Here is a 26,875-nt window from a genome sequence, read left to right as displayed (position 1 = left end):
GCTAGTAGATTTAGATGCTATCAAGAGGGTTGCATAATTTCACTTTGACTCACTGCAATTTCATACTCGGGGACTTTTTCCTTCTCATAGGTGCCAACTTCTTTGAAGGAAAAGGGCTGCTACTTGCTGCAGCAGCAAAGAGGAAGTCCCTGGGAGGTTCAAGGCACAGACTTCAGGGTGTTGGCTCACGTGGATTCTCCACTAACAACCAAACAAGGGAGAAAAAAACCCTGAAGAACTGTGCATTGGAATCACCTTCTGCTAACAGATGGCAGTGATGCAATGGACACAAAGGATGTCCTGACAACAAATCCAGTCCACATAACTCATCAGATATATTCATATGCATCTAGGTGTCACCTCATCCCCACAGCCAAGAAGGACAGTCCTTCTTGCAGGAGCATGATGCTGGGCACACAGTGAATACAGGATACTGGCACAGGTGACTGCCAGCTACTTCCATAGGGATTTTCTTCCATCAGGCTATGAGGAGAGCACAGCCATCCTGCTGATTGGAGGGCAACAATGAGAAAAGACATTTGCTTATCAGTCAGCAATTGGTGTCACTTGAGCGATGGGAACTCAGCCGAGACTTTGTTCACTTTGCTTCTGACCCTGCATCACACTTGAACCCTCGGTTTCTGCACAAAGACATCTCTGTATTTATTTATTTGCTGCTCTATTTAGCCCCAAAGGCTAAGTGAGCTGATACAAACCCCGCTGGTTCATAACAGACTGGAAAAGATCTGCATTTTTGTGGATCGGGGCTGCAAGACGTGCATGTTACAATCACATGCACCACGGGGATATACAAACAAACTCACTGCAATCTAAGTTAACAGCAGTACAGTTTTTTGAAAGATTAATCAGAAAAAGATCTCTCTTTAGGAAACGAACAACTGTAATCAGCAAATATTTCTTTCACATGGGATTGCAAAACAAGCCATGCGCTACCCTCGCCACCAGAGCAATGAGTCATGAACTTCCCCAGCAAAAGGGGAGGCAGAGCAGAACAACTGCACACAGAACAACAGGATGGGAATTCTTAGCATTTTATGCAAAGGAAAGTAAGTTCAAGGTCTCTGCACTCACCATCAAACTTCTTGTATCGGGAACTAAACATTGTTTGTAAGTGATTGCTAAGCTCTACGACGGCGTTTCTGAAGTCGTGTTTGCTCAGTTGACTGTATCTCTCTTCCATTTCTTGAGTGCAGCACGTGTAGGCTTGTGAGCAGACTTTCAAGTGGTCGCCTTAAAAACAAAGAAAATACTCTAAGTTAGAGGAATTCCCTTTGCGACACAAAGAGGTCAGTGTGCGAGGCCCCATGGTGGCACCGTCTCCAGGGAGTTTTAATTACTTTCAGTTCACTCAGTTAATACATAATACACCACATCAATGACATCGGTCCTTTTTGAACAGAAAAATCCTTTTTTCCTTCTCCTTCCCTTCAGCTATCACTGAAGTATTCTAAGAATCAAAGATATCACTGATATGAAAATAAACTTGTTTTATGTAACTGCTTGTGAAAAGACTTTACATTTCCCAGCTTTTAATTTTACGGTTTTCTGTCATCATCTTGGGTGAAACTGTGTTTGTTTTGCAGAATTCAAACATATTTTTCTTCCCTCACCCTAAAAGATGGCTCTCATAAAAATCTTATGGCTCAAGATTGCTTAGCCAGAGGAATCGTAAAGGGCTCCAGTATCTCTCTTACCCCTGAGTGCCTCAGCACAAGGAGGCAGATGGTGAGAATTCCCCCGGAGGTCCAGCAACAACCTCCAGCACTGCTGGGACTCACCAAGACTCACCCCAAGAGCTGCAGGGCAGAAAGAATCACTACATACCTTCTGAAGAGCCACCCAGACTGCTAAAGCATCGGAAAGGTCTGCAGTGAACAAGAGCTATTTCTGCTCTATGCAAAACAAAGCCAGATTGTGATCAGTGCAACCAGATCTGGCCCACAACTGCACGATTCGCCCAGCTACCAAACCTTCACACTGCTGTGTGTGACTTTCTTGCCTGGAGACCACTCTCAGGCCATTTTTCAAAAGTTAAAACCATACATATTAATTAAACACACACATTCCATCTCTAAGACTGCCCTCTCCTAAACAGCTTTCCTTTTGTGTCATGGAATTTGTTTGTTTTCTCAGACATTACAGAGACCTTGACCAACAGATAATTCTGCCACAACTAATTTATTGCACGAGACTGTCTGCTGCTCCAAGTCCAGTACAGAGAACAGCCCTGCTTAGACAGCCTTCAGAAGACAAAGAAAAAAACCTCACTGTCTCCTTAGAGACTCTTTTTTTCTCCCTTTTCATTTTACACACTCCTTTTCCTCCCAGGAACACCTCCAATGACAAGCACGCTGCACTAGGACTAAGACTCAGTGCTCATGAGACCTGGGCATACAGAGCCTGCCTCCCCAGCCAGCATTCAACCAAGCAAGTCCCTAGGCAAGGCCACACTATTTCACTTTGCATCCCTTTTGCTCCACTTCCAATAGAGGGCTAAGTCTCCTTGACACTACAGAACACAAATAAATATCAGCAAAGTGATAATTCCTGCTAGAGCAACAGCTAGACTTGAGATGTCAAAACTGTTTAATTTTAAAACACTTGAATTTTTAATTTTTTTTCCTAAATTTCAGATGGAAATATTTTACCTGACACGTGCTCCATGATTTCTGTACCATTTTCATTAAGCACTTCTTCCCTCGGTGATTACAATTTACATACTTGTAATTCTTTTGTGTTGGAAGGGCAAACCTCTACCCTACTTGGCAAGCTCAAGCCTACTGTCAGCGGGATTTCTTTTCCTCACTGCACTTCAGAGACACTTCTGAAGTTGTCCACAAATGCCTTGGGATCCTCAGAGCAGTGATGTCTTAACAACTACCACAATTTATTGATTGATTAAAAAAAAACAACAACATTAAAATCCATTAAAAGCCCAACGTATTTCACAAATACAAGGAATGTTTTTGTATCTGTTTACACTACTAAAACTGAAGTTAACATCTCACCTATCTGACAACGCCTTTTTCTATTAGATTAACCTGCTGCTTATTCACCATTGTAACAACTTTTGGCTGGGAGGTTATAAATAAACCTAATGTTGATCTGCCTCCGAAAAAGAATTACTTTGTTTTATATTTCAGAGTACTGAATCAGGAGCTAACATTTCAAAGCAAAAACGTCTCTCTTTAATCCCTTTTGTCTCAGATTTGCACGGTGCTTCTCCAGTACACACTGCAAAGCCAGGCAAGGGGAATAGTACTGATAGGATCTGCACAAGCCTGATTTACTATTTGGTTGATCATTAACAAATTACTCTCCAGAACACAACTCAGGCGTTCAAAAATGAATGACCAAGCAATCTAATTATGGAAGATATTTCTCGGTCATGTCAGCACTATGTGGTCTTGGCTTGTGATCAAGAATTAGCTCTGTCTGGAGCTGAGGAGCTCCTGCCACTGAGTGCTAATGCAGGGCAGGATGCACTGTGTTACTCAGTGGTTAAAAAACAAAAACCAAAAAAAAAAAAAAACCAGAAAGTTTAAGACTGCGGGCTGCTTTTATTGAAGCTTTACTATGCCACAATGGAAGATGCCACTGAGAAGTCACTGAAGCCCATGTTTCCCATGGGGAGGGTTGTCCCTTAGCACCTCCATATCACTGACTGAATGAAACATCAGGCACTGGTACCTTGTGAGGAATCTCATTTCTAGCTCTCGCTTCACACCAGCTCATAGGGCTCTCTGCTTTCTCTACTTGGGCAGCACTCATACCCATACACAGGGCTCGTTCCCATGTGCTAGTTTGACCCAGAACACAGCAACCTGGAGCTCAGACCAAGACACCACTCCTAGGTCCTCCTGCTGGCAGCCAGAGCTCCTCTAAAGAAAGGAGTGAAAAACTAGGTATTAGGCCCACTTAAGCAGACATCTAATGTTTATGTATATTACATAAAGAACACTCATTGTGTGTGCTCGCTGTCAAGGACACATTTGGCAATAATTATTTCTCAAGTTGATACTCATCAAACAATGCCCATACAAGGCAACCCTTCATCTACTGTTGAGTGTTAAAGACTCTGCAGCTTTTGTAATTTATCACCATATGAGCCCAGCAAAATATAACTCTGCCACAGCTTCCTTTCAAGTTACGCTTTTATTGAATTGTTTGCAATCATCACACTGGGGGCTGTGTGGCAAAAAGAGCTTAAGTAGCAGAGAACTACTCTAAATATCGACTGCACATGTACACCATACCTGCAACTTGTCAAGGACTTGTGGCAGATCTTTTCCATAGCCTGTCACAGCAAGACATTATATCTATTTTATACTACACACACATATATAGAGAGAAAAGCAATGGACCAAAACTAGAAGAGAAGCTTGCTCCTTAGCTGGTTAGCAATACACCTCTGGGGAATGGAATGGTTAAAGACAGAAATGCAACAGTACACCATGTCACCATCTGCAGATCTAAGGAAATGTGCTCAGAAAGGTAATCTTGCAAACTTATTATTTAAGCCATTATAGAAATACCACATTTAGCAGGCTCTAGGCACACAAAGTTTCTTCCAAATCAAGCAACTATTATGCAACATGTTGGAAAACATGTTTTCATCAAATGAGTAACTGTGCAGTACGAACTCAGGGGCTCCATTATCTTGAAAAGCAGCTCCCTTCACCAAACAATTTTCCAAGACCTTTTCAAAATGTTGTTTCTGGACTTCCAGGCTAAACACGCCATTCCCACCCTGCTCCTTGTTGCCCTGACCAAGTACTTCTGGCTGCAAAAGCAACTTTCAGAAGCCATTAACTGGGAGGCAGAGGGGTGTTACCTCTTGAAAAGTCTCCTGTGCACAGTCTAGCCCTTCATTGAAGCTCAGTCAAGGAGCCAAAAGCACTTTATGGTCAGAGATGTTACTGTTGGACTTGGCTCCTGTGTGTGAAAACCCAGGCTGCTGGAGCATTTGGAGCCTTCCCTGCTCCCCTCCAGGAGGGGCACGCAGGGCCACCAGCATCTCAGCTGACACCCCACCACTGCCCCTCTGGTACACATCAGCTCGTGTCATCTTTAAAAGAGCTTTATGACTTCCTCTGAATCTACTACAAAAGGAATCCTGGACTGTAATGCCAGACTCTAATCCGATTTCACACTAGACTTACATTCTAATTATCACAGAATATTAGGCTTCCACCCATCATATATAATTGACATGCTACAGAGGCTTTACAAAACCCCCAACAAAGATGACAAGAAATACTAGCATCACCCTTGAGCACAACTCTGCTGCTCCAGCCCTACTTTAACAAGGGACAAAAAGAATAAAGAAAAATGCGAGACTGTGATTGTCTCCCGTGGAGTCATGGAGAAAGACAAGGCTATCGAACCATCCATCCAACCTGACCACCTCTAATTGCACCCAAAATACCAGAAACCTCCCAGTTTTCCTGGCTACAGGAGCAGGGGATGCTCAGCACCTGCAGAACAGCCCATAACGCCTGTGAGCTGTCGGCACAGCCACACAAGAAGGGGTGTGCTGCTCCCATCACTGCTTGTGATGCTTTTAGATATTTGCTCATAAAAAGTGCTACACAAACGTGGATAGCATCTTGTCACAGTAATATTTTTAGGTGAAATTATACTAAGTTTCAAATAGTAAAAGGAGGAAAAAGTCCTGCTCTGGGCAATGCCTGACGCCCAGAGCAACCCTGCTGCCCTCTCCTAGGCTGTCTCACATATGAACAATGTTTGAAGGCACACTTGTTGCCTGGTATAAGCAGCAAACTTGAATTTTGAGTGGATGGCTCTTATCTGTGCTTTCCTCTTCCACCAGTTGGTCAGACTTCACTGCTTGCTTTAAGGCAGTGCTGCTTTGGCACTTGTGTTTATTTTCCTATGGAGAATACTCCTGCAGAGATGGTCGCGTGCCAGGAAGGAAGAGATGTAAAACAGCATTGAGATTCTGCTAACAGAGGCAACGCATCCGCCAAGGGCTACAGAATGAGAAACTTCTGAGCAGGTCTGTCCAGGCTGGGACCAACAGACCAACATCTCCTTGATGCTCCTGAGCACATGGTGCTATTTCCATTCCAAGTCACAGTTTCAAACACAGCTTGCACACTTCAACCAAAAGTGCTGCATGCAGCCACCTCCCCACATCTTCCACATCGAGCCCTTTCGCAATGCCAGGAGCCCTCTATCCATCCAAACATTGTAGCTGCAATGTCTGCCCTGTCTTCCAGCCACCCAGCAGTTTTTAAACCAGAAGCAATCCTCATGCACAGTCATCTATGAGAGCTGGTTATGGAAGTAGAGCAATTTGGCAGTGCATGCCAATGTGCAGTGTATTTTACATCCCACTCAATTAGCAACCGTTTTATATAAATGGTTTATTTGCCTTATTAATATTAAAGCCACTTGTTTCCTATGCGTTTCCACTTAGGTTATTAATCAATGCATGTTTCAGTTTTTTTGCTGATTACTCTAATGGCACAGAAAAATTCCCCAGACTCACAGAGAAAGCTTATAATATTGAAATGATTTTTTTTTTCTTCTTGCAAACTTGTCAAGCAGTCAAAACACACTCTTTGATACCCAAACCAAAGCCCTTTCACCCATGCTTAACAACAGTGAACTATTTTCGGTCAAGCTTTACTGCATCTGTTAACTCAGCTGCTAATCCATCTCGCAGGCGTGGGGAATGCCAGCACACACAATACCTCGTCGACATACCTCCCTTCAACACAACAAATAATTCTAATTATTTCCACCGCATGTACCTACAGTTACTTAAAATATCGTACACAACCAAAGTCTGTCTGGCTTTTATTTTTCCATTTTGCTTTGCTGACAGCCTCAGGTTTGCAAATTTACTGCCAAGAGGGCCAGGGACCGAAAAGAACAAGAGAGATTTATGCATATGTGTGCACATTAAGCCAAATGCACATTAGGAGCCTTGATTTTTGTTCAGGAAAGAGCAATCTAGGACAGAAAGAGGTCCCTTGCCTTCCAGCCATTTGAGACCAAATGTTGATGGTCATACTCGTCTTCTGGTCAAAGAAGCATAGTCCTGAAGCATAGTATCAGTAAGATTGGAAAAGACCTCCAAAATCACCAAGTCCAAGCTCAACCCACCCCCACCATGCCCATAACCACATCCCTCAGTGCCACATCTCCACAGTTCTGGAGTACCTCCAGGGATGGGGACCCCACCAGTCCCTGTGCAGCCCTGTGCCAGTGCTTCTGAGGAGAATTTTTTCCTAACATCCAACCAGAACCTCCCCTGGCACAACTTGAAGCCAGCACCTCTTGCCAATTGCACCTGAGTAATTGGTATTAAACTAATCACAGGGTCGTTCAGGAAGAACCCAAGCCTAAGCCAACAGTGAAGCCAACGTGAGTGATTTCAGGGAATCCCAGGCTCTTAATACAGTTCTTAAAACCAAAACAAGATGAAAGCCTATTTCCCACCTCATCTGCCCCCACAATATCAAGAATTAACCTCGCTTTGGGCAAGAGTGAGGCCCTAGGTGTAGCTATGGAGGCTCCAGAAGGCTCCAGCTCTGCACCAGCGCCATCAGCGAGCCCTCCAGTCGTCTCCAAGAAACCTGCTGACCTGGGGAATAACATCATTGCTGTTTCATTTCCACACTGACTCCCTCCCAGGCAGGGTGGCCTGAATGCTGCAAGGTTTTACACCCTGGCAAACTCTGCTGTGATAGAGCGCTTTCATTTCCACAAACAGGATATTGAGTCAATTAGTGGCACACCAAACGTAAACCAGACAGATGAAGATAATGCATTTCTGCAGACATCAAAAGGGAGAGAAACCACACAAAGACCTGAATATACAAATAAGGCAAGAAGAAAAAGTACGTAATTAAGCATACTATTTAAGTAAGCCTGGAGAGCAAAATAGCACTGCTCAACTGGAGGATTCTCCCTGGCTCCAGCTAAAACAGAAACCTTCAATGAAAACCAAGAATTGTTTCTTAATTAAAAAACAAAACCAAAAAACCCCACTTCACACTGTTGAGGGAGAATCTGGGAAATGCAAATTCTCCTTATTATCACTGAATTCCTTAGGCATGAAATTGTTTTCATAATGTGCCTCTGCATATGTGCCTTAAGTGAGAAACAGCGGGCAATTTGTGATGAAAATTATTCTTTTTTTGTTGCTCTTGTGGTTGGCTTTTTTGTTTGCTTGTTTACTTCTCAGACAAGGGGAATGATGCACACAGTGCACAGAAGATCCATCCCCAGGGCTGTCCCTGTCCCTCCACCAGCATACTTGTAACAGTAATGCTGGCTACACTGAAAGCCAAAAATAAAGCAGTCACGATAAAACCCATTAAAAGCCCGCATACAGTCAGCAATCAGACTTTAGAATAGAACAGAACTTGTCTAGCGGATTTTACAGGGATAACATGCACTCCACCACCATCATCCCCCCAAAAAACAAAGCAAACAAACAGAAAACAATCACCCCAGTGAGTATAATTTCATGCAATTAAAGGGGAAAGAAAATCCATTTGGAACAGCAAATACACAGAATTACTGAAGCCTCAGGCGCAAGGAACAGTAAATAGAAGAGATCTGGCTGGGAGACAGTTACTTTCTTTGTAAGACTTTTCATTTTTTCCTTAAATTCCCCAGCAAGAAAGCAAACAAAAGCCAAAAAACTGCTCATTTGTTTTTTTCCATAAAGCTTTGGGATATTTGCCAAAAGGGCAGCTTTTTAACCCAAACGGATTCTGCCACAGACACCGTTATGTGAACTGGAATATTTTTCATTCCTAACAACGTTTTCCCGTGACACTTCCAGCTCCTTTCCTCCCTCATCATCCAGACCCACCGGCACGCACCTCCCGGGATGCTCACCACTCACAGCACAGCACCACACACGCGGCACCGACAGAAAGGGTTGCTTTTTTTTCTTCTCTTTATAAACATATTTGATTCCAGCTTCGATGCACAAAACCACGCTTCAGAATCACACAGTGGCTTCTTGTGAGATGTACCCAACCTGGGCTGTGCCAGCAGCACGGTCATCTGCTGGCTCAGCTCAGCTCCAGCAGTGTTGTGCCCCTGTGGTCAGCCCCCTACACCCTTGGGTGCCACAGAGAAGCTCAAAAGAAGCAAAAGGTTGCTGTTTGCGAAAGCAGAACAAGAATGCATGGTTGCCCAAAATGCAGCCACCGTGTCCATGTGTTGAATTGCACCAAGAGCAATGGAAGTGATAACAGTATGGGAGCCAGCAGCTTTAACACAAGCAAAGACCTAAGAAAGCTCCAAATTATAAAGATGTTTTTAATCCCTTAAGCAAAAAAACAGAGTTCATGAAATTCAGCCACCATTTCCTGTTTTTGACTTAAAACTGGACTTTATACAAACAATTGCATAATCTATAAATTGGAAAAAGGTTAATTAACTTCCATAAAGATCATTCAGAATTTCAAGACCTACAATAGACACTGCAGAACTTGCTGCCATTCTGGGATGGACTTTTTTTGGAAGAAGACAAAAAAACACCCTCATATCAATTGCACAGCATAGCACTGAAGGACCATATACAAATCCAAAATCCCCACAGAGTGGCAGGATGATGCTCTCCATCCATGAGGATGTACTCCTTCATCCTGCCCTTCACAGGGCTGTTTTGGGGTAACGAGCAAAGGCGAGCAAAGGCTCTGCACAGAGCCAGGGCCAACCAAAAGTTGCTAGAGACATGGAGTGACCCATGTGCCACTGACCACCTCCACCTCAGCACCCAGCAACATCCTTCCCAGGGAAAAAAAAAAGTGATAAAAAGCTCTGCATCCAGGAGAAACACTCCATCTCCTCTGTCTGCAGAAGCATCATTCGTTTGCTTGGGGAAAGTATAAACAAAAAGACAAAATGCTTCAAGGCTTGAAGTATAGTCAAGCCCAGCTATAACCTAACAACTGCCCCACGCTAGGAAATGGGGCACTCTCCCCTGCTACCACACATCTGCCTCATCCATCAGAAGGCTTCAAAGAAGTCCAAATCATGAGCTTAGAGCACTTCTGTCCAAAATGGTTGAAGTTCAAGGACCAAGGAAGAATAAATGCAGTTAGGGAACGCTGCCCACCTACACTCGCAAATCCCCCCTTATTCAAACCAAGAGAAATCAGTGGCCTCTACAAGGCCAGAGCCCCCATCCTGAGCTGCTAGGGGAAGTAAGGTCTCCAAAACATCTCTGACACCATGATGACATTTCTCAGAATGAACTCACAGGCATACAGGGTCCATCAGCCCATCCTATCGACACCAGCTGAGGCCTGGCAGGCAGGGATGTCACCTCCCTGCACAGAGCAACGCCAGCTGAAACAGAACCCAGACATGGTGAGAACCACCCATTTGGAGTACATTTACCAGCAACTGCAGAAATGCCTGCTCCAACACACTCAAAGCCTTTAAGAAGGAAGAACTACCCCTTTATTTTATTTTTTTCCAATCCTCTACTTTCCATTCCTTCACACAGAGCGCAAACCAACCAAACCTATGCACATCCTCCGTAACCACTGAATTTTCCCCTTGCATCACTCCCCATTTGGCCACATCCTTCCACCCCCTCGCAGAATGGGGCAGACAATTAGCCTTAATCCTCGTTAGTTTGTATGTTTCCTTTAAATCCTGTTACCGCATTCCTTCGTGCAAGCAAGCGCTGTCTGAGAGCAGGAGGCTCAGCCTCCTCCGCCCGCAGCCTGACCCCTGGGTCCGACCCGAGCCCAAGGGCTGCAATGCCAGCAGACCGAGTGATCAGTCACTGATTGCTTCTGAATCAGAAAGGCAGGTGTGAGCTGAGAGCACAGGGCAGAGGTAAATGAAAACCGAAAGCAGGGAGGATTAAAAATATATATAAAGATTTGCTTCAAGGAAACGATCTCCTTTGTCACTATAGGAGACAACTATGAAAACTTGGTCCAAGGGAAGCGTTTGAAGTCTAGCTGCTTTCATATGCATAACATTTGAGTCACTCTGCCAGAGGAGAGCGGGACTGCTACATTAATTTATTTTGGAAGTTTATCCAAGCCGCTGGTCAAAGATAAACAACACGCTGGGATGGGAGAGAACATCAGAACTGGGCTGCCCGAGCAGCAGGGAACTTCCACAGCTTTGATAGCACAAATGCACGAGATGGTGTCAGCACGACCCAATGCTCCATCCCAAAAACGAGAGGCAAAAACACTGAGAAGGTATTGCTTTTCCTTGGGAGGCATTCTTGCTATAAAATGTCATGCAGGGGATTCAGCTTAAAAATTTCAAGCACAGTCTAGGCTTTTAGACCCGACCCATTAGTGGCCAGCTGTTAATAGGCTGAAGCTGTAATTACTCCAACTGGGGGCTTTCTGGTGTTTCAGCCAGTACTGTGAAATCAGTATTACAGCTGCTTTACTGAGCTATTGCTGCAGGTAGGAAGCACATTCCAGCCCAAACACCCTGAGAACCAAAAGTAAAATTAGACCTTATCAGCAGCTCTCCTCCTGAAGCCAGTAAGTGCATCATTATTCTTAAATCTGCTTCCAGGGGGGACATGGAAAAAAGTTAACAGTAACGTGCCTGAGAAGTTACAGCAAACACTCAGCACTCTTCAACATGCCCAAGGAAAAGCCTCTCTGAAACTGAAGTCTCACAGAGCACAATTCCTTCACGAACAGCACCCGCATGTCAAGACTGCAAATTAGCCCTCACAGGCTGCCCTAATCCTTCCCATTCAAAGCTTAAGGCAAGAACAAGAAAAATTAAAAATAAAACAAAAAAAGCAAAAAAAAGAAAGGAAAAAAAAAAAACCAAACCCATACAGTTCCTTGTGAGAAGATTTTCCTGGATACCACATGGTTAACATATTGCCCAAGTGGAGACACACCCCAGAGGAGCAACGATGCTAACTTGTGGTACTTCAAATAAATCTGAGCCAATCAATCTGGAAGGTCTGTTTTCTATTTGTGGGTTTGGGTTCGCTGTTTTGTGTTTCTTTTTTTGTCTTTGCTGTTTGTTTGCTTTCAGTTTGGCGGACCTTCCCTATTCTAACCTCCAAAACCCAACATGCCACGCTTGCTGGGAGGTGATGCACAACGTTCATGCGATCTGCGTACTCAAACTGGATGATGAGGAGTCTGCCAGCTCCTAAAGCATGGCCACAGCCTTCCCTCACTGTGACAAAGGCTTTGTTCCTCCTCCTCCAAATGCCACTGCTTTCATCTTAAATGAGCTTTCTTGGGCGCTGGATGGCCACGTGCCCACAGCACAGCATCTCTTTGGTACCCTCACCCCTCAAGGTGAATTATCCATCTCTTGTGCAGGTCACCAAGAGGCAGCAAACACGCTTTACCAGATGTGGGTTTTATCACCTCAGCTCCAACTACTCTTTTCTTTACAGGACTCCTGTTTTTTAAGCTTTTATCAGATCGCTGTGATTACAAAAGCTTCCCTTACGTGCTCAAAAGCTCCTATAAAACCTCTAGTTCAAGGTTTATTTGGTCTAGGTGTTTTTCAACTTGGAGGGACGACTTACAGACATGAGCAATTTGTCCGTGTGCTTTGACCACTTGCTCAGTGAGCTCAAACTGCATCTGCCTTCCCAGCAAAATTCCATAAACTCACTGACCAAAAGACGTTCTTTTAAGAATTCTTATTTAAAGGGGGGGGGGGGGGGGGGGGGGGGAAGACCTTGCAGCAAAAAGGAAATTTCAATTACTTTGTGCAATCAAGCAGAAAAATTAAGATCTAAGCACACTTTATTAGCTCTGACAAGCAAATGTTGGTGCCTTTGTTTCTGATGTGTGCAAAACTTTTACTGAGTGTGTGTGTGTGTGTGTTTTTGGGTTTGTGGGTGGTTTTTTTTGTTGTTTTTGCTTATTTTTTTTTTGGCTTTAATAACTTTTAAGCCACAGAAATATCCTTTCTCCATCTTCTCTTTGTTACAGCTGGGTTGTGCAAAGGCGTTCAAAGTAAGGAACTGACACAGAGCTATCGCAAAACAGCTGATTCTTCTCTAAGCATCCTCGAACATTTCCATGTGTCAATGCTACTTCACAACCACATTCATCTATCTAAAATCCACATGAATAAGCGTTTCCCCTGCCTACAGAGTTTGCCAAGCACAGTAACAGTGCAGATAACTTCAGAATTTATAGCAAGTTAAGAGACACTGGAAAGAGATACACAAAAGGCTGACTCTTCTCAGATGTATTTTGCATCCATACTTTCTTCCAAGATGGCCTGGCTCTTATGAAGCATTTAACATTCAGTTTGTAGCCTGCAGCACAGGGGCAACCAAAGAGCTCTGAGGAAGCACACATATAGACAACAGTGCCTGTAATGAAAGGGTTGTGGCTCCTCTAGAAATAAGATTTTTTTGGGAGGGGTCCACAAGTTTAGAGAGCTCAGGAGAGCTGCTATTCATCATGAGGCTCAGCCTGAGACACAACTGCCTTCACCAGCTCATGGCTATCTGTTCCCCACGGCTGCAAGGCGGTACAGCACTCAGTCTTTCCAGCTTCAAGGACCAAAAAGCCCCATTTGCTTAGAAAACAACATTCAGTCCAAGAGCAGGTCCTGGCAGACAGAAATGAAACTTCAGTTACAAGCTGAATGTTTTCCATGAGACATTTTCCACGAGCTAGGGGAAGGTAAGGCACTCAGTCTGCTCCATGCCTTCTGTTCCCCAGCTATTTCCCCAGTTCAGCTCAGCACAGGACAAGCTTCTCAGCCCAAACACCAGCTAACATCTCTCTCTGTGGCACACCAGACCTACAGCTTGTCCAGGTTTTGGATGCAGTGTTTCAGATGGGATGCTACACTTGCAAAGGATACAGAGCAGTTCACCCTCTCCTGGTGTCACGCTTAGCAGTAGCTACCATGACATGCAATGGGCTCTCTGCATCTCTCAGATACTCATAACCCATGATCCAGCTTGAGAAAGCTGTGTTGTTTTGACAGGAGGCACATATAGAGCATTACAAGGAGCATCCAAGCCAGCTTAAAAGGGGAGGGTGTTTGTCCAAGCATATTCCATTTCTCCATATTGCCAACAGCTCAAATGAAACAAAACTCACCCCAAATTAACTCACCGACACAAGGACTTACAGCCTTGCTCCACTCACCAACAACATCAGCAGGCCAGAGATGGCCATAAACACCACATTTCCTCTACAGAAACAGACCAACCATAGCATTCACCATCTCCACTACACCTTGAGGTGTGCCACAACACAGCTCTCATCCAACCCAGCTGGCCGGGCCACCAGCAGGAAGGATGCAAGGGAGGTTTCTGAGTAACTGGTGCATTATGGGGAAATCACTGCAAGGAAGATCATACACTGCCATTTACAGCAGGATGCTGCAATTGGACTCACCTCTTCAGCTTTATGGGTTAAAAACTCACACCTTTTGCAGTGGCAAAAGGCAGGAAAGAACATCTTCCTCAAAGGGAAAATCAGCACAAAAAAACAAGGAGGTGGGTCAGATTTAAATCTAAACAGGTCCACTGCACATCCATCCTAGGGCCACTGTTTATAAGCAGAGAAAGGCAACTTTATACACAAAGATTGCACATTAGTGGATCCTGGCTTTTCCCAGGAAGAAAAGCTGCTTTTCAGCTGAACTGCTAGTGTAAATATGACAAACCTTCAAACCACACATGGCTGAGCCCGAAACGTTACAGGGAGAAAGGCAAATAAGCAGCGCAACTGGAGATGGAAGAAGTCCCACACCAAAAACACAAGGTGACCTTTGAAACATCCTGAAACTGGGCCACCATGGGATAAAGCCATCCCTGCAGCCCCGTGCCACCACAGGCAGTCCCTAGTGATGGTTTTGGAGGAAAAGTGCTGGGACCAGAGCACAGCCCCCAGCACTGGTGGCAATCCGAAGCACTGCCCACATCTCTCTCATCTCAGCTTCATCTCTCCTTAAATGAATCACGTCGGAGCAAAGACCACAGCAGAGTTTGTAAATAAGCTTTTTTTTTTTTCCCCACCTGAAAAATGTGTTTTTAAGCCCTTGGCTGCTACTCACACCAAGCATTACTTTTCTAACTGCCCAGGTATCTGTTGTCCAAGGCGCCCAGCTCACACAAGCAGTGCACTGTGCTCAGCCCACATAATGTGACTTATGTCCAAAAACCATCTCGCTGGTGGAACAGACTCCTCATGTATTCCCCCAGCCTGGAATCAGGCAGCCATCTGTATTTGTGGAAAAGGTAACCTTGAGAGCTTTAACCCATCCAAGAGGCGAGAAGGGGGGTGGGAGAGAGGATTAAGATAAGGATATATTAGAATTAAAAATTCCCTCTTCCCTCCCCCATGGAGCCCTATCTGCCATCCCGTGCAGCTGTGAACACTGTGTTATCTGCCTGCGGGTTCACACCAGCACTCCTCCTCAATTAGCATAGATAGCTCTCAAATCCTTTCAACAATTTGTAAGCCAGCTTCTTTGCCACCAGCTTTGTTCAAGCAAAATTCTCCCAGGAGGGACTTGGAGGTCCCAGATGGAGGATGCAGAAGACAACTGCCCACAAGGAGGGCTGGAGTGCACAGGAGACCATTTCAACTTCTTAAGACAATCCCATCCTTTTGGTTTCCCCATTATAGAATTATTGAAGTTAGAAAAGACCCCAAGATCATCTAGTTCAACCCCAGCCCACCCCACCATGCCCATAGCCACGTCCCTCAGTGCCACATCTCCATGATTCTGGAACACCTCCAGGGAGGAGGACACCACCACATCTCTGGGCAGCCTGTGCCAATGCCTCACTGCTTTTTCAGAGAAGTAATTTTTCCTAATATCCAACCTGAACCTTCCATAGACCAACTTGAGTACATTACCTCTCATCCTATCAATGTTACACCTTGCCCAGGAAGGTCTCCTGTCTGTAACTACCAAACTACTACAACTGTGGCACCAGCAGCATAGTGGACTCCTGGCCAGTGAGGTAGGAAAATAACCAGCCCAGCTGCCAGCATCTTATCTCCATTCGGGCTATTACTGGCAGGTATCAAAAAAGTTCAATTTTGTTTTTGAAGCATGTCCCTGATCAGCCTGGCTCAGCGGGGGAACTGCAAACAGACCTCTGCCATCCCTGTCCCAGGCAGCACAAAGTCCACTCACAGAAAGGCAAATAGCACAGGGCAGCCCAAAGAGATTCAACAACAGCAAAATAGGTTGGATACTAGGAAAAATTTATCCTCTGAAAGAGTGCAAATGCATTGACACAGGCGGCCCAGTGAGATGGCGGGGTCACCATCCATGGAGGTGTTCCAGAACGATGGAGATGTGACACTGAGGAACACAGTTGTAGGACTTGGGGATCTTAGTGGTCTTATCCAGTCCTCGTGACCCTATGAAAATGCCCCTACCTGCATATCAGGGGCTGGTGAAGGAAAGGGACATAAATGCCAGCACCACCCTTAACCCATCCTGAGACAGTCAACAGTGCCAATGAGAGCTGGATGTTTTCCCAGTCCTTTTTAATAAGGGAGAGAATCTCCCTCCTTTCACCCCAGGGCTGCTTTGTTACCCAGGCACCACCTGAGGCAACAGCACTCTATAAATGTTTGCAGCTAAGAAAAGAATGGAGGAAGGACAAGAAATCCCACAGCAGGGAAGCATTTAGCAGCCCAATGCTGGCACAAAGCGACACTGGCAGGGTTGAGACATGGGATCCCATGCATTAGGGTGTCCTCGTGGGGACAGACCTGTGCCATGAATGAACTGCGATAAGCGGGCCAAAAAGCACCCAAAGGCAGCCCCTCTCCTGTTCCCGTGCTATTTCCAAACAATGCCATTTTTCCAAAACAAAGTGTTTTGCAATCCTTGAGCAATCCTTTCCTTTTGAAATAAAAGTGAAATTTTCTTCGTTCTCCTCTAGGGCAGACAAACACACAACCACAGCAGCAACCACCAGCTCCAAATACAGCCGCCCTGCAGACACAGTGCTGCACCGGCAGCTGCTCTCAGTGCCTCAGGAATGCTCCCAGGTTCAATTTTAACCTGGAATTTTCCTGCTCAACAGCTTGACTTCTTTTCTGCGCCGAGTTCCCATAACCGAGGGATTCCACTCTATTCAACTCTTGGATGTTCTTAATTTGTTTCCCTAGAAGACGTTGCTTGGTGTCTCAGAATATTAAAACAGATGTACCACTAAGAAGCCAGAGTGTTGAAGACGACCTGCTTCTCACAGCAACATACAGACCTTAGCAAAGGCATGGGAAAAGTGACTCCACAGCAAAATGCAACCAAAGCCAGTAACGTGATTTGCTCCAAAAGAAATGGAGATTAATCAAACCCGAAGGAAGCAGATTTCATGGCTGTGTTAACTGCCCTGCAGCACTTCAAACTGCCAGTCCAAAGGCAATATACAGTAGAATTTACATTCTGCGGTCATTCAGCCACTCGTGTGGTGCAAAAGGCCTGCACTTGAAAATAAAAACCTATTGAAAACATTTCTGGAAGAGATTCACTGTTTCAAAAACAAACCAAACAAAACACCCACGAGCTGAGACCGAGCAATGCAGTCACAGAAAACAGGGATGGATGCAGCTCAGTGCATACTGGTGGAGCAACATGAAGGGTTAAAGTTCGTGGTGGCCTCATGCAGCAAGAGCATGGAGGCTCTATTTAGGAATCAGAAATAAGGAATTTTGCCAGTTTTTACCCCTGATAAATCCGCATTCCAATCTGTCAGCTATCTTGTTATCCCCAGAGCTGCTGAAGTGTCTCTGGCTGTAACCACGCATGACTCCAGCTTTGAGTAATGGAAATAAAGTATGCGTCCTGAAACTGCGGCGTTCCTTTCCCAACCCCAGAGGAAGAAATGGACCCCGAGCAGCTCAGGGCCTTGGTGCAGGCAGCAGGAATGCTGCACACCCCATGCCCTCAGCTGCAGGGTTTCACCCCAGCAACCCCACATGGGAGAGGATACCTCAACGTTTTAAAGAAGATGCCAAGTTTTCACCTAATTCAGCAGCTTTGATCGTCCTCAGTAACAAACAAATACCCTTCTAGATTCACAGGTCCAGTTTGGCTGGCAATTCATAACCTGCAAACATTTGGAAGCAGTATTGTAAAATTAAACAAAGCTATCATTTACAGGAAACCCTGCCTCGAGTACAAATTATAGAGTTGTTAAGTTTATCTGGCAATGCCTTGCCCCTGAGTGCTATATAATTATTCCTAAATCTTTCAGGAAAGAATGCAAATATTTTAAAGCCGTAATTCACTGACAAGGAGGAAGTCCCATTTAACCTTTTGTGCATATTTTGATACCTAGAAATTAACCCTTCCTCACCACAACTATTCCTGGTGAGCTCGCTGAGCTCTCTGCAGCTTTAGGATTGCTGGAAAATGCCAGCCCTGGAGCCAGGCGTGCCAGTTCCTGCACGGAGCCTTCCCGGTAAGGGAGGTTTCTGCTGCTGAAAAGGCTGCTGTTCTGGCAATCCCTTATAAAGGAGCCTTTAACAGAGCAGAGAGTTATGCAAAGTTCTGCTCTCTGCATCTCTTCAGCAGGGTGGGTTCAATGGGGCAGAACAGCCCCGAGCTCCATCCGTCTGCTGTTCCAACCAGCCACATCTCCCCTGCCCTGCCCGCCAAGCCACCGCTCTCCATCCAATTAACCCACGCTAATCACCCAAAGCCACATGGCTGAGAACGGTGCCACCTCTCTCACAACGCAGCCCCTGTTAAAAACCACCCAGACCCAAACCTTGTCAAAAGGCAGCACTTGGGCTATTGTGTGCTCTGCCAAGCAGCATTATTTATTTACAGAGCTCAGCGCTGGGCTGTGTCCCCCAGCAGTTTCCAGCACCGCTGCTCAGGTAGCAGCAGCTGCCACTGACTGTGCACCAACACCACCCTTCCTTTACTCACACATGAAAAGCAAACGTGGCTGCACCAAGGTGAGGTGTCCAGCTAATCCAGGAATGTCACAGAATCACAGCACAGCTTGGGTTGGAAGGAACCTTGAAGATCGTTCTGTCCGTACCCCCCCTTGGCATGGGCAGGATGCCAAACAACCTCAGTGGTGCAGATTGGTGCTTCCAATGCTCAACAGACCCTGGGTTTTTCTGCTGGTGGAAGCAGGTTGATGGATTTCCATCCTCACCGCTAGCTAAAACCAACAGTTCTTAGTACAAACATAAACACTGCACTGAGAAATCACCCAAAATGGATTGAAACCCCACTGTGTGAAGAAGCCCAGATGACCCAAACCATTACCTGGCTCTTTCAGAAGCTTCAATAAGGCACTGTGACCGTGTCACTGTGCCTGCAGAGTGGACACAGCCCAGATTTATGGTCCCCACACCACCTCTGGGCTACAGTGGGATGCTATGAAACCAAACTGACAAGTCACTGTGCTAAAGGAAAGCTCTCTCATTATGAGAGCTAATGAAAGCCAACCACAATTATTATGTAAACAGCGCTGAATCACAAGCAGATGCTATCGAAGCCATTTTTTCCCCCCAGTAAGAAGAAAAGCACATGGTCCCATGGCATCCACAGCTAAGTGCCTGCATGGAGCCAAACTCAGTTTGTTTGCTTTCCTTCAGCCCAAACATGAGCAGCAGCACTGCTCTACCCTTATCTGCACACGGGGTTTGTGCCCTGCCATGGGAGCAGCATCACCTCGTTCTGTCCCCAGGCCTGCTGCCACCTCAGCACCATGCACAGCAGGCGCTGCAGGAGCACACCTTGCCTGGCACCACCAACACCCAGCACCAGCAGTCTGCAGACACACACTGCTGCCCCCATGCCCCAGCAAAGGGCAGACCCAAGCTACAGAAACAGTCCATTATCCTCCTGCAACCTCAGTGAGAACAAAAAAAGTATAATAATAAACCTTACACAACTCAGAGCAAAGGCAAAGCCAGATACCCACACACACCTGGCGAGGGAACTCGCATGCAGCAGGTTTCTAATTGTTCTGGTGCCTTTGATCACAGTGTTGCCCTGTCCTCTCATGGGAATGGACCAAGGAAACCCAGGATATGTGCATGAGGTTGTTTCCCCTCTCACTGTTATCACACAAAGCCTTACCCTATCTCAGGGAAATTTCTTTGTAACAGCACCCACTGGAGCTGGGCGAAGCTGTTTGCTCTTTCATTTTCCATGAGGCAAAGTTACCTTTTGAGCTGACAAACAAACAAAAAGGCACCTTGTGAAGCAGCTCCCTGAAGCCAGATGGCTAAAAGGCACTCCAACAAGATCCTCGTGTTTGTAGAAATAGCAAAAAGCAGTGTTTCCAACCAGTAAAATCCTGGCTCCGTCCTTATATTGAATCCAAACAAGCTCTGCTCTTCAGAAAGGGAAACAAAATGAACAGCACGGAGAAGCAAAAAGTTTGTATTAAAACCCTTGTAATCTTCTTAAAACACCATTATTAAAACCTGCAGCACCAGCCAAGAGTGATTTATCACTGCCTGTCATCACACCCTGCAGCACGGGGATTTTTATACCTAACAGTCAGTGCTACCAAGCTCCAGCCCCAGCGCATTATTTCTTAAAGCTGGCTCTTTTCTGCCAGAAAAATCCCCAAATCCAGAAGAGTTTTTGGGGATGCCAGCCACACGGAGCGATGCGACCCAGCACCAAGCAGCAAGCTTGGCATCTGCAGGACCCAAAACTGAGGTGTTTTGAAGCAGGAGGATGTTATAAGTCAATGTAGGTAAACAATACACAGACAGTTATTCCAGCTTCTTTCTGAAGAAGAATCAATGGGCCATGAAGACTTGGGCTGCCTCTTCCGAAGGCACCATGAGGCACCTGGATCTCTCTGAAATCCAGACACCCTGACATTTGGGGTTTTCCTATGAAGCTGTTTCTCTCACACACCCCAAATCACCAGCAATTTCTAGAATAGCACAACAAACCACAAGAGGTTAAACCTCCTGCGCTGCACTTAAACTAACCTAACTGTGACCCCAGGAAAGGAACAGCCATTGGATGTTGTGGTTCTGTAGAAACTCAATTACCAAAGCCAATTTCCTATGAGTATTTGAAAAAAAAGAAAAAAAAAAAGAAGGAAGAAAAGCAGCAACAATGCCGACAATGTGCATGGGCCACATATTTTCACCTCCTGAAAGCTGGCCCGTAAAAGATCAGTTCCTATTCCCACAGAAATGTTGAAACATATTTTAAACATTTCATCATTGTTTGCTGCCATCTGAATTTGCTTAAAATCCAGACAATTCTCAACTCCTCAATTGGAAACATTAAGAGAAACGCTCCCTCAAAATCCTTTGGTCCGGGCAGATGAGAGAAGGATGGACAATCCCAAAACCTCTGCTGGAAAGGGAAAGTAGTCCATGAAACACTAAGGAAAGTCTTTAGACTAGGAAGCAGGTGAGACAGCCCCTAACAAAGTCATTCTTCTTTAATTAAAATGCTTGGCAATTTAAAATAACAATAAAGGAGGCAGCAGCTTCCTACCAGAGATGCACAAAACCCAGCAAACAGACTGGAAGAGGTTGCTACAGGGGAGCTCACAAGGTAATTCAGGGAGCAGGGGCGAGAATTCAAGAGTTTTCCTGAGCCCTCACATTGCTTAGCAATGGGAGAAGGAAGTTATCTTCATAATCTCAGAAGAAAGAGAAAGCAGAAGGAATGCGAGGAATGCGAGGAGGTTATTGCCCCGGAGACCAGCGCTGGCAGCCCCCCGCCCCCGGGAGCTGGAGGGGGGGCACAGAGCTTTTTGGTTAACAAGGACTTCCTTGGAAAGGGGAAAAAGAAAAAAAAAAAAAAAAGGAAAAAAAAGGCAAGCAGAACAAAAGCAGGGAATTGAGTCCCGAGGATCGCTCTTTTTTGGAAGGAGGCGAAAGATTTTGCAGCAGACACAGCAGCGCTTTCCAGGGAGTGGTGGGGGTCACCAACCATAGTGGTGTTCCAGAACTGTTGGGATGTGGCACTGAGGGATGTGGGGATGAGCACGGTGAGGTGGGTTGGGGCTGGACTTGGACATCTTAGTGGTCCTTTCTAACCTTAACGATCCTACCATTCTACCATGATTCTCCATCACGGTGCTGCCCAAACCTTCTCCATCAATACACAGCCCTGGCTGCACCCCAGAGACAAACACATTGCCCACACCCAAGACAGCAGCTGCCAGCCCACCCCACCTCCACACACACCAGCACCCTGCTGGGACCCTTCCAGCCTCCATCATTGCCTACCTACACCTCCAAGAAAAAAAAAAAAAAAGCCTCATCTGAGACCTTCTCCCACCAGGGTCACCTCACACCCACAGCTCACAGCCCCATTTCAGCCTAAGCATTCCCTGCTCCTAGCCCAGAAGGGATGCACACACAGTGCAGGGAGACACAGCATCCCACAGCACGGCAGCTCTGCCCGGCGCCTCACTCTGCTGCAGTCTCAGGGAGAATAAAAAGCCTGTTGACATACGAAAGCCACAGAAAATCTCCCTGAAATTACAAAACAGTCCTAAAAACATTGTGCAGGAGGCCTGAGCTGCACAGTGTACACACTCCCATTCAGCCTTTTAAAAAAACAGCTACACGTCTAAGGAAACATCTGATAATTAAGGCGATTTTAACAATAGATAATCATTTGACTATGAATCGTACGGAATGTAACGACTGCTTATTCTGGCAGAAAAAACAGAACTTTCTATGAAGCATCTGCCAAGGAAAACGATACTCCCACTCAGCCCGGACCGCGGTTGCCGGTAACCACACAGTGCACGAGGACACAACGTGCTGCTGTAGCGGAGCAGCCCTGCAAGCTGCCGGAGCGCAGCGCAGCCCTGGCTTCTCTCTGCCCCATCTCCAGCAGTCTCTCTGCTCCCGGGCCGGTGCTCGCACGCTGCCAGCTGCCCCCCGCTGCTCCCAGTTGCTCGATGACATTAAAAGCAGCTAAAAATACATCCAGCGTTTTGCTCATTTGCTTTTCCGAGCTCGCCACAAGGATGTTCTCCGACGGTTTCCTCCTGGCCCATGGACAATCGTTCTAGTAACGCACCCCAGGGTGGGAGACAGCAGTCCTGGCTCCATCAGGCAGCCAGGCACACCTGCAGGCAGAGTGTGAGGAGCATGCAGTGCTCCCTGGGGCCAGTCCCTACCCCAGAGCCCCTCAGTGCCCACAGCCCAGCGTTTCCATTGCTCAGGAGGGCACAGCTGGGTGACGCAGTGGTGATAGCACTCAGGTGACAACCGGGCAGCAGGGCACTCCTCCAGCAGATTCAGGCAAGATCCTAAAAGCCCAAAGCTGAGGGGCCAAATGATTCCTCAGCCACAAGGAAAAGAACCTCTCCCATGCACCACCAAGAGACACACCTATTCCATGAGATTGGATTAAATGAGAAATAGAAGCATCGCTCCTAAGATTGCAGAGCTCTGCCTGCTTGCAGCCACCTAAAAGCCAATGTTTTCCAAATCTGCCTCAAGAACTCCTCTAAAACCTCCACACAAGGAAATGAAGAGATGGGAACACAGTACACCTCCACAGGGCTCCCCCAGGTTAACAGATGATACCTTCCACCAATCAGAGAGAGCTTTTTTCCCTTTTAATTGGGGAAAAGAAACACCTCCTTCCTACAGCTCGCAGGAAAAGGGAAGAGATTTCCACGAGTCCAATGCCTTGGATCAAGAAGGAGCCTCAGCTCAAAGGAACGCTGGGTTTTTGGTTTTAAATCACAGCCACACACTGGGATCTCAGGGATGCCACCATCCCCACCACCAATTCACTTCCTATACCACACCAACAGAGATGCTCTCAATGTCAATCCTCCACACCAGGCAGCTCTAAGTGCAACAGAAGCAAGACCGCACATCACCGTGACACAAAGTATCACAGGGCCATAGGGCAGAAGCTCCTACAGACCTCATCTTAGGAAAATCCCAGCGCACATTCCTCCTGGAGGTATCTCTTTACACCTCCAACACCAGGTTTAAATGAAAGGAAACAATTTCTCTGCTTTCCTTGCTACAAAGAACAGGTTGTACACCTCTCATGGAGCAATGAGCTGACCAGCTGTGCGCTTCTTTCAGAAATGCCCACTTACATCGGCAAGATATAATTAAAATACATGATATTACCTGCCATTTACATATTCTAAACTTAATCTAAATAAATATTAACTCAAACTCCTAGGTAATTATGCACAAGGAATACCCATTTGATCCAACCAGAACAGCAATGGTGTGGATAAAATAAAAAAAAATAAAACATCAGCCCGTTACAGCACAATGTTGCACTAACCTGCTGCTCTGGAAGAACATAAATAGGGTGAAATACTCACACGAGATGCCCCCACGTCCTAGAAGGACTCCTGCACCCACCAAGTGAGGACGTGTCCCACTTGCTGTCACACAGCTCGTTGCAGAGATGTCTCTGCCCACATTGCTGCATGTTGACAACTCAAGGCCACCAGATCTGTAGGCTGGGTAAGCCCCGCTCTGAGAGCAGAGAAACCCTACAAAAAGCAGTTTGCTACAGCCTGTAGGGCACCTTTCTGGAGACACACGAGGAAGTCTGGCTGTGCACCATGATCTGAAGCAATTCTGCAGGAGGATGGGAGAGCAGCACACAGCCAAGCAAACCAGCACCGAAACGTAAAACAGAACCCAACAGAGCTGGGCTCCTTCCCTCACACACATCATCTCAGAGCACATCGCCTTCAGCTGAATCACCCATGGAGACCAAAGGTCTGGCTGATGACTCATTTTTGGAGGCACGATGTGCACTGCAGACCTTCTGTACCCATGTCACACCTCAGCCCCCGTGAGGGTCACAGGAGACACCTGGAAGTGCTCACAAATCCCAAAGCAGCAGGATGAGCTGTGAGCACCTCTTCGTTTGCATACAATGGCTGAGGAGCAGCCCAAGGGGGGGTCAGGAGCCTTTTAACACCACACACACCAAAACCACCGCATCTGCAGGGGAATATGAAACTGCAGCAGGTGTTGCACCCCACGCTAGGTTTAACTCCAAGGGCAGCAGCATTCAAGGCACGTTGCACTTTCAAGGAGCACACAGTGCGCTGCATTTAGAGCCTTCCACCAAGCCTTTTAACACAGAACTGCAGAGGACCTGTTGCAGCTGCAGTTTTCCCACATCCCCAGCACAGTGACATAACCCAGGTGGTGTGTTCAGCGTGGCACAGCAGAAAGCCCCTTACCTTACCTTGCTCCTCGCACATCTCTGAGCCCTCCTTACAAAAGGTCAGCTTCACGAGCACTGCTACCAGGATCCAACCTGACATCCCCCAGAGATCACCTTAAATACCATTCTATGAGATAAGGACTGGGACAAACCTTCCAGACACCGGGGTTGCAAGGAAACGTGCCTATGTGCAGCTCCTCAAATCAAAGATAAACCCATTTATTAGAGACCTTCCCAAAGCAGGGAGGGCGGAGAAAGTGTTTTAACTGCAACCGGTCAGACGTTTCTCATTAAAATATTTCTTGGAGAAGTGAACAGGCCCTCAATTTCACGCAGTCATGGGAGAAAAGAGAACCATTAGCCTGCCAATATAAAAGTGCATCCGATTGAAATCATTTCAAGGATAACGTATGCGGAACTGGAGGGAGCGCCAGTGCTAAAGATTACCCCCAACTTCTCTATCCGCCATCTAAAGGTATTTACTTGGGGTCTGTCTGTGTTGTGACAGTGTCCCAGACTGAAATGAATGCCCCTAACACTCCACATTTTTGAACCATTCAGTCATGCATTTTTGTTATTGTTAAAAGTAGTGCGAAATTGCAGTGCATGAGCCGGAGTCCTTGGTGGTCTCCGAGGATTCCAGCTAAAAAGGCACTTCCTTTGTTCCGCGGAGAATGCGGTCCAGTAGGTCATTCAGAAGGGGAAATAAAAGCAGCAGCCCTGGGAGGGAGACGAAGGATGAAACAAAAAGAATAAAATGTTTTGGGTGTGAGCACATTAGCTACCATTTCCTACGGCTGCCGGCTGCGAGCACTCCTGTCCCCGGGATGCGCGAGTACCTCGGGATGGGGGGGGGGGGAAAAAAAACAACCAAGGAGGAGGAAAAAAAGGGAAAAAAAGGAAAGAAAGAAAAAGAAATCATTTCGCTGAGACTTCGCCCGCCCGTACCGGGACGGCTCCGGGGGGGGAAACGGCGGCCACAGCACCGCCTGCGGGAGCGAGCGAGCCGGCAACAGGCGCGGGCCCGGCCCGGCTGAGCTCGGGGAGCCGCACCGGGATCCGGAGCCGCAGCCCGGCAGCGGGAAGGCAGCGCACCCCGCGGAGCCCGGCCCGGCGGAGCGCGGGGCTCGGAGCACAAAGGAGCCGCGATCCTCCCCGACTCACCGCTGATCTCGTGGCTGGGCGCTTCGCTCTGGCTGAAGCCTTTGGCGGCGTAGAGCCTCCGCACTTCGGAGCAACTTTTAGCGCGGGGCTCGGCGGCCAGAAGCAGCGGCAGGCTGAGGGCGGCTAAAGTGCAGACGAGGGGCGGCAGGGAGCCGCGCCGCCGCGGCATGGTGCGGGAGGGCGGGGGGGGGCCGCCGGGGCCGCGGCCGGGGGAGCGCGGCCCGAAGCCGGAGCCGGCCCTCCGCCGAGCCCGCGCCGCGCAGGAGCCGCGCCCGCTGCCGTGCACCCCGCTCCTCTCCGCCGCGGCTCCGCTCCGCTGGGCCGTGCGTGCGGCGGCGCTCTGCAAACTTGGCCCGGCAGGAAGCACATGGGGTGGTGGTGGTGGTGGAGGAGGTGGAGGAGGAGGAGGGAGAGGGAGGAGGAGGGAGAGGGAGGCGGGGAGGGCGGCAGCCAAGCAGGATCGCGCAGGGCTGGGACAAGCCTCTGCAGCCCCCGGGAAACTCAGGAGCCGGGATCCACCCGCCCGGAGAGGCGGAGCGGAGCTCGCAGCCCA

The 26,875-nt window shown here is 47.1% G+C and overlaps 1 protein-coding gene across 1 annotated transcript in view; it reads right to left on the bottom strand.

The window, feature by feature from the left end:
* Nucleotides 1–26,506, bottom strand: part of GPC4 (glypican 4) — a 62,741-nt gene extending 36,235 nt beyond the window's left edge. Inside the window, exons 1-2 of the mRNA XM_052672903.1 lie at nt 26,323–26,506; nt 1,093–1,251 (exon numbers count right to left, since the gene is read on the bottom strand). Of these exons, the coding sequence (XP_052528863.1) occupies nt 1,093–1,251; nt 26,323–26,491 (328 nt within the window). The 5' untranslated portion in view covers nt 26,492–26,506. The remainder of the gene's footprint in view (nt 1–1,092; nt 1,252–26,322) is intronic.
* Nucleotides 26,507–26,875: the final 369 nt, after the last annotated feature.

Source organism: Tympanuchus pallidicinctus, unplaced genomic scaffold (genome assembly GCF_026119805.1).
Source record: "Tympanuchus pallidicinctus isolate F22 unplaced genomic scaffold, pur_lepc_1.0 scaffold13, whole genome shotgun sequence".
Lineage (NCBI taxonomy): Eukaryota > Metazoa > Chordata > Aves > Galliformes > Phasianidae > Tympanuchus > Tympanuchus pallidicinctus.
Note: the sequence above shows the minus strand (reverse complement) of the source record. Positions and strands in the feature narration are given on the sequence as shown.